Source organism: Onychomys torridus, chromosome 1, assembly GCF_903995425.1.
Source record: "Onychomys torridus chromosome 1, mOncTor1.1, whole genome shotgun sequence".
Lineage (NCBI taxonomy): Eukaryota > Metazoa > Chordata > Mammalia > Rodentia > Cricetidae > Onychomys > Onychomys torridus.
The window spans coordinates 105,760,383-105,768,454 of NC_050443.1; the positions used below are offsets into that span (position 1 = coordinate 105,760,383).

General features: G+C 48.2%; 1 protein-coding gene across 2 annotated transcripts; it reads right to left on the reverse strand.

Annotated features, from left to right (window-relative positions):
• Positions 1-1,833: 1,833 nt before the first annotated feature.
• Positions 1,834-4,297, reverse strand: Vkorc1 (vitamin K epoxide reductase complex subunit 1). 2 transcript variants are annotated; one of them, XM_036195825.1, is made up of 3 exons: positions 4,058-4,297; positions 3,143-3,252; positions 1,834-2,266 (listed from the first exon to the last, which is right to left on the reverse strand). In XM_036195825.1, the coding sequence occupies exons 1-3, from the start codon at positions 4,228-4,230 to the stop codon at positions 2,064-2,066; spliced, it is 486 nt and encodes a 161-aa protein (XP_036051718.1). In that variant the 5' UTR covers positions 4,231-4,297; the 3' UTR covers positions 1,834-2,063. The 2 variants fall into 2 exon arrangements, with proteins under 2 accessions (XP_036051718.1, XP_036051726.1); XM_036195833.1 differs by lacking the exon at positions 3,143-3,252 and having other exon boundaries at positions 2,101-2,266.
• Between the last annotated feature and the right edge of the window lie 3,775 nt (positions 4,298-8,072).

Sequence of the window (8,072 nt, forward strand, 5' to 3'; positions counted from 1 at the left end):
AGATAAAACACCCATACACACAGAATAATAAATTGGTCCCATCAAGTAGATTGGAGAGAATTCTTTTTATTACTGTTTTTTCAATTATTTATTTCAGAAAGAGGACAACCTGTGAGGATTTTCTTCCTCTGCCACGTAAGTCCCATGGTTTGAACTCACATGGCCATCTCACCAGGCCCATAAACAAAAATAGTAGGGGGCTGGCTCAAAGACACTTGCCACCAAGTCTAATGGCCTGAGTCTGATTCCTGGTACCTACATGGTGGACAAAGGATTCTTGCAAGCTGAGTTCTACACACACATCATGGCATTCAACATGCACTTACACACACACACTAAATAGTTCTTTTTAAATGCTTAGGGGCCTGGAGAAATTGCTCATTGGTTTCTTCACTGGCTGCTCTTCCTGGAGGACCCAGGTTTGATTTCCAAATCCATCTGACAACCACCTGTAATTCCAGTTCCAGGGGATCCAACACCCTCTTCTGTCTTCTCCAGGCATATATGTGGTGCACCGACACACATGCAGGCAAATATACGCATTAGGTTTTTCAAGACAGGGTTTCTCTGTGTAGCTTTGGAGCCTTTCCTGGAACTCACTCTGTAGCCCAGACTGGCCTCGAACTCAGAGATCTGCCTGCCTGTCTCCCGAGTGCTGGGATTAAAGGCGTGCACCACCACCGCCCAGCTCTTTTTTATTCTTAAAAGCCCAGCATAGTGGTGTATGTCTGTAATCCTCATACCTGGAGGCTGAGACAGAATTTTCAGTTTAAGGTTAAGCCTGAACTACCTAACAAATTCTGTGCCAACCTGGACTATAGAGCAAGACCCTGTCCCAAAACAAACCAACAGTGTTTACTAATAGACCAGTTACTTCTTGTATGAAAACATCACCTGTGGAGCAGTGGCAGACCTCTTAGATTCCACTTTTCAGCTTCCCTGCCTTCCTCAGGCCAAGGCCAAGGAGGTTTCACACACCTCTCTATGTTTGCTTCAGAGGCAACATGTGCAGGGCTGTGTGTTAAAGCGGTGGGCCTCATGCCAACCTCTGGGCCTGCTGCCTTGTCGGCCAAGTGTTTGCTGCTCTCCTTTCTTGCAGATGCTGGGATGGAGGTTAGAATCTTCCAACTCCTCACTTAGGCTAGCACCACCATTCAGGAGCCCTGACACCAGTATAGAGGCAACGGTGAGGAGTTTAGAGCAGACCTGAGCCACTTGGCTCAGGTGGACTCAGATTAGGAGACAGGGGCTACAGCGTCCGGTCTAGCATGTGCAAAATCCTGCCATGTGAGTTGTGGGATGTGTGTTCATCTGAGATTTCCTCTCCCAACTCTTTCCCAATAGTAGACACAGGCACGTTAGTTTCTCTGTACCTAAGCTTCCTCACCAGTATACAAATAATGGTAGTAACTATCTAATTAAATTAACTATCACAGGCTTTTAGTGCTTGGGATGTCAAGTCCTTAGTATACATTAGGACAAAGAGAATCTTCTGGCCCTTTGCAGGTGTTAAGACTGGCTTGGGATGCTAGGTGAGGTAGTTGCAGGGATACAAGTTGGACTATAGAAGAAGTTCCAAGCAAGCCTGCTCTCCAGGTGTGTGGCAGACCCTCCTACATCAGGCCGTCTGATTCGTAGGCAGCAGGCGTAAGCTTGTTTCCTGGATGTGGAGGCTGATGTGCCGGATTTTGCTGACTACACATGCTAGAGATGATGCAGCCGCCTCTCCCGGACTGGCCCTCCATTCTCTCTGACTCATCTCAGTTCCAGAGAAGGTAGTAGTAGGGAAAGACCAACACCCCAAAGGGTCCCTGGCACACATATGCTACAAACTTGACCAGCTTAGGAAAATTTATTGTTCAAAACCATTCTCTTTAGCCAAGAGCAGAAAGCAGCTCTTGGGAACAGAATTTAGAGGCACATGTGGTCATTGTCCTGTGCATGGTTATGGAGAGGACTGGAATGAAGAGTAGGGCCTTCTAGGGACCCACACATGACCCTCTTGGGCAAGGCTCATGTGCCATGGCGAAGCAGGTTACGTTAGCCTGGCATGAGGTGGGACCTCAGTGCCTTTTGGCCTTGTGTTCTGGCACCTCCCGGAAGTTCAGCAACAACAAGCCCACATTGATGGCATAGGTGGTAATACAGACGATGCAGAAATCATAGAGCACAAAGAACAGGATCCAGGCCAGGTAGACAGAACCAGCCAAGGACACCAGGGAACTCAGGACTAGCAGGACAGAGGCCCAACGTCCCCTTAAGCAACCTGTAAAACAAGAGAGGATCAGTAATGGCACATTTAGAGCTCTGCCATGCCTCCCCAGTGACAGACAGCAGGTGCATCTAGTGAAAGTTTTCTAAGACAGGATCCGGTGGGCCTTATCTGTTCAATAATCCTTGGGACCCCAACAGTAAATTCTCCTGCTAAACTCTCTATGAGATGAAACACAAGTCACCTTTGATGTCCCTTCAAAAAAAATGTATAAGCTAGATGTATTAACATATGCCTATAATCTCAGCACTTGGGAGACGGAGGCCCAGGAGTTCAAGGTCAACCTGGAATGCATAAGAACTTGTCTAAAAAAAAAAAAAACAAACAAACAAATTAAAAAAAACCCGCCAGGTGGTGGTGGTGGCACACACCTTTAATCCTAGCACTCAGAAGGCAGAGGCAGGTGGATCTCTGTGAGTTCGAGGCCAGCCTGGTTTACAGAGTTCCAGGACAGCCAGAACTATTAGGCAGAGAAACCCTGTCTCAAAAAACAAAACAAAAAAACATCAGGTGGTGGCACATGCCTTTAATCCCAGCACTCAGGAGGCAGAGGCAGGTGGATCTCTGAGTTTGAGGTAGGCCTGGACAGCCAAGACTACACAGAGAAACTCTGTCTTGACAAAAACAAAAAAACACAAAACCAAATAAAAAGATAAAGACTTGAGATCGTAGGAAATCTTTGAGGGCCCTTCAGCCTCTGGTTACGTAAATTACCATACTCCTGCTACTGTTCTCCTTTCCTGACTCCTTTTGATGAGGTTGCTCAGTGATTAGCAGCTGCCTGTCAACTGTCTGGGTCACCATGACATGGGGTGAGTGAGGCTGATCTGGATTAGGGCAGATGGGCCATGGAGGGGCAAAGCCACTCACCTAACAACAGCTGTATGGTGTAGAACATGCAGCCAAATATGCTGTTGGATTGGTTGAGGACGCTGTCAGTTCCTAGCACCTGTTCCACCAGCCCAAAGCCCTGGCCCCACCTGGTGGGAGTGAAAGAACCCAGGTAAGTGTGGTCAGCCTAAGCCCATGGGCTTTATCCTGGAAAAGTGATTAGCAACACTCTCCACCCACCAAGAATCCAAAGGTCGGTGACCTTCTGGCATGTCACTGACTCTATTCTGGCCTGCCATCACAGACCATCAATAACTTCAGGAGCTAGTGAGATGGCTCAGCAAGCAAATCAAAGTGCCTGCTGCCAAGCCTGTCAACCGAGTTGAATCCCCAAGATCCACAAAGCAGAAGGGAACCACCTCTGACTTCCACATCCTAGTAGTGGCATGCACACGCCACCCTACAAGTGTAAAAGTTTTTTATTTTTTCAGCTTGGTCGCGCTTTATGGGAACCACACTGGGAAATCCGGAGCACAATCTAGCTGCTCTGGACCCACAAAGCTACAGTTCCCTCACCACCCACTAACATCCGGTCCTCCAGCACAGCTAGAGTGGGCCACCTTTGTCCCCTAGCACACAATGCTCCACCACCTCCTCCCACTTTGTGCCGTTCCAAATCATCCTCAATCTCTATGTATTATTCTGCCCTGCCTCCTCCAGCTTTCCAATCACAGTTCTTCACTGGCGCCCTCAGAAAGCGATCACACACAAGTATCTCTGAGTGGTCCAGCCCCTGTGCACGTCTGATTACCCACCAAAAACTCCTAGGGCAGTCCGCTCTCAAAGTGTCCGTTCTGCGGACACTGCGATCCCAGACTCCAAAATCATCCGGCAACCTGGCCGTCAGGTACACCTGGCCTTCAAGGACCCCATGCTTTCCATTTCTGCACGCACCGAGAGGAGAAGACGCGTGAGCAGCTGATGGCCGTGCCCACGTCGCAGAACGCGCGGTAATCCTCGTCGCGGGCACGCGCCGCCTTCACGTGCAGCGCGTACAGTGAGAGCGCTAAGCCGGCGAGGCAGAGCGCAAACCGCACGCGTCCCGGGCTCCTCCAGGCGGTGCCCATGTCTACAGCCCAGACCAGGAGCTGGAGGGAAGAACCCGCCACGGGGCGGGGGCGGGGCCTGCTGTAGCCACGTCCCTCGACCCGAAGGTTGGCCCGCCTCGGCTGGCATTCTATCCAATTGGTTGTTCTTAGGCACGACAGCTAGGAATGCTGGGCGAGCAAACTGGATTCAGGGAGGTGGGAATCATTGGTACGGCAGCTGCCAGGCATGATGGGAATCGTAGTCGGAGAAGCTGCAAGACATCAAGGGAAATGGAGTCTCTAGAGTCGTAAAGCTACTATTAATATGACGGTGCTTAGCGCGTTCTCTGTCCCAAGTCCTGTTTTATGCATTTGCAATGTCTAGAGACTAACAGGCTAATGGAACCCAGCGAAAACTGTGATTCAGAAAGCATTTCCCTGAAATAGTTTCAGATGCCATTCGGCTACAACCGGAGCTTCCAGGTAGCCGCCAGCCATCCCTCCTGCCTCTCTAGCGCCCCTTGTGGGCGGAATGCGCCCTTCCCCTCAAAATAAATACCGTTATCTTGGCCACACGGCTGGCGGTTTCCCAGACCTTGGTATTGTTGTGGTGTCCTCTTGGCAAAACTTGAGCCTGAATCAACCCATCAACCCCTCTGATATTATTTCCCCTTTACAGATATCCCAGATATCGAGGACCATCTATTCTATATTGTCCACCTCTCCGTTCTTCCCACTTGCATGGTTTCTTCACCAGCTCCCTCTACCTTTCCTACTGTCCTGAATCTAATCCCTTCACAGCCAAGTTTAGAGTTTACATTCCCAGGCTCCTTTACTTCTTTCTTGCCACTCATATAATAAACTAGCTGCCCTGAATTCCCCTGACACCTAGTTGCAAGTATGACCAGGACGTTAGCCCAATGGTTACTTGTAGACGCTCATGGTTTGACCTCCAAGTGGTAACAATTGCTGCTTTCAAGTAACTTTCTTTCTTGATGCTGCCCTCCCTCTTTGGCTGTTCCTTCTCAGATCTACTACTTACTCTTATTTCAGAGAATGTGGTGGGTACAGCATCAATTTCCAAAGGTGCTTAGAACTCATGTCTACCTTAGGCTGTATGGCAAAAAGGAATTAATGTTGCATAGAACTAAAGTGGGCACCTGGTGTTTCATTTTATACATGTTGAGGCCAGCCTGGTCTGCAAAATGAGTTCTAAGACAGTCAGGGCTGTTACACAGAGAAGCCCTCTCTTGAAAAGCAAACAAAAGTATTTGTTTTATTATTTGTGTCATAGGACTTTTATTATTGGTTTAGGATTAGCATACAGAGTAATAGGGGTTTTTTTAATGCAGAAATTGAAATCCACAGATACTGATAATGAATCTATTTATTAAGGGGTTTTGTATGGGGTATCAACTCACTGATACAGAATAAAGCAAATCCGTTGTAGAGTCCTGCAAGGCTGAGTGCCGGGCCCATGCTGTCTCCCGATGCCCGAGTCAGCCTTCACTGTCCAAGAACAGGAGAGAGAGGAGGGACCCTGTGTACATGCTCTTCAGGTCTTAAGTCAGCCAAGAGGCCAGCCCTAAGGGCTGGTGCCCCAAGGTCAGAGGTGGAACAAACACCCATTGCAGGTTTTATTGTGGCATCTCTGTACATATGTACTTATACTTCATTCTACTTAGATCCCCATTTCTTCTTCCTGTCTCCCTCATAGTTCCCAAATAGTTCCCTTCTTCCCCCAGTCAGCCCCTTTCACTTCCCTATTATATGCATTCTGTTTCCCTTTCTATTTCCCATCTCCCTTATTTAAGATCTCTTCCTTTTATTTTTGTAGATGGGGTCTGTCCTAGAACTCTCCACATAGATCCGGCTGCTCCTGCCTCCAAGAGTGCTGAAATGATGCCAGCTAAGATCTTTTCCTTTCTTTATCAAGATCTCCTTTTCAGTTATGACCTACAGAGAAACAAGCAAAAATAAATACATACACGATAAGCTAGGCACGATGGTAAACTTGGGAGTTGGAGGCAGAAAGATCAAGAATTCAAGGTTATCCTCAACACAAACTACAAATAAATAAGCCAGAGATACTACCCTGGATTATTGTATGGGCCCAATAAAAAATGAAAGCTCGGGGCTGGAGAGATGGCTCAGACGTTATGAGCACTGCCTATTCTTCCATAGGTCCTGAGTTCAATTCCCAGCAACCACATGGTGGCTCACAGCCATCTATAATGAGATCTGGTGCCCTCTTCTGGCATACAGGACTGTAAACAGATAGAACACTGTATACATAACAAATAAATAAATCTTAAAAAAAAAAAAAAGAAAGCTCACAGGAAAGAGTTGCAGGGAAGTGACCACAGAAGAAACAGAGGGAGTGCTGAGCTAATAATGAATGTTAGTAGCTTTGAAAAGCAGGAAGGGCTGGGTGGTGGTGGCGGCGCACGCCTGTAATCCCAGCACTCGGGAGGCAGAGGCAGGTGGATCTCTGTGAGTTTGAGGCCAGCCTGGGCTACAAAGCAAGTTCCAGGACAGCCTCCAAAGCAACAGAGAGAAACCCTGTCTTGGAAAACAAAGAGAGAGAGAGAGAGAGAGAGAGAGAGAGAGAGAGAGAGAGAAAGAGAGAAGAGAGAAGAGAGAAGAGAAGAGAAGAGAAGAGAAGAGAAAAGGAAAGAAGAGCAGGGAAGGGCAAAGAAACAGAAGCCGATCTTCCCTAGAGTTTCTAGAACAGCCTCTCCATACAGCCCTGGCTAACAAAACCTTTCCCAAGACTCCTACCTCAGCTTCCTGAATGTTGGGGTTACAGACATGTGTCATCACGTTTGGCCAGAATTAACTAATTAATCAATTAATACTGTGCTATGGGGAGCCAAGGAAGCCTTGAATAAGTGTGTAAGGACTGGATGAAGTCCTGAGTGAATGTATATTGTTGGCATGGTCATGGCCATCTCAAGGACCAGTGCCCCAGACCCATGGGAATTTGGCAAAGCTGCCTCAGTCCTGGAGTGAGGCTCAGAGAGATGCCGGTCTTCCTCAGGTCCGAGAGAACATGCTGATAGTATGTGCAAGTGCGAGTGTTTGAGAACTGACCGACGTGGGCAAAAACCAGCAACTGCAGCTGCACCTACCAGATGTCACAGCCGAGACTGCTCACCTACAGACGCCTCCCACCGACACTAGCTAACGCCTGTCCCTCTGCTGCGCGGAATAAACTCCGAGGTCTGAGGGGTTTGTATGGAAGGTGCGCTCCATCAGAGCGAGCCCAGTACCTGTGTTTGTGTGTCTGTTCTTCCTTCCTTCCCTCACTGCCCCAGTCAGGTTTCTGGGAGGAAGCCGTGCAGGGTTCAGTGACGTGGTAATGTGCAAAGCAGCCTTGTTCTTTTAACCCCTCAATGTTCTTGCCTCCAGTTCCCAAGTTACTACCATCACAGAGCTGGATCACCTGACCCAAAAAGCTATTGATATTTTTTCTTTTAGTCTAGTGACATCTGTATCAGACTTCTGCACTAAAGAACAATTAGGAATATTTAGCTAGATGAGATTGCTCAGCAGAAAAAGGTTTTCCTACTGCACAAATCTGATGACCTGAGTTTGATCCCCAGAACCCACGTGAAGGTGATGTGGGTTCCGAATAAACCTTGAACAAGCTCTGCAAGACCCTGACCGATGAACTTTCTAGTCCCCTAAGGCTTGCTGACATCCCCTGCCCCTGTGCCAACACTCCAGCCCCTTCCCCATCGCTGCCATTGGTTAACTCAGTCACCCACTATCTCCTGCTTCCTGTTAGCCAGGCAAGGCAGTTTCTAAAGATAACATGGCTTCATGTGCACAATGGACAGATGTAGCCCCTTGTAACTGCATTAACTTCCTCTTCCCAA

What these genes read in the sequence shown, in the direction of transcription:
- Vkorc1 (XM_036195825.1), bottom strand. Translation starts at nt 4,230, where the DNA reads ATGGGCACCGCCTGGAGGAGCCCGGGACGCGTGCGGTTTGCGCTCTGC. An exon ending in TCACGCGTCTTCTCCTCTCG is followed by an intron (nt 3,253 to 4,057) that starts GTGCGTGCAGAA and finishes CACTCCCACCAG; the next exon opens with GTGGGGCCAGGGCTTTGGGC. An exon ending in CACCATACAGCTGTTGTTAG is followed by an intron (nt 2,267 to 3,142) that starts GTGAGTGGCTTT and finishes CTTGTTTTACAG; the next exon opens with GTTGCTTAAGGGGACGTTGG.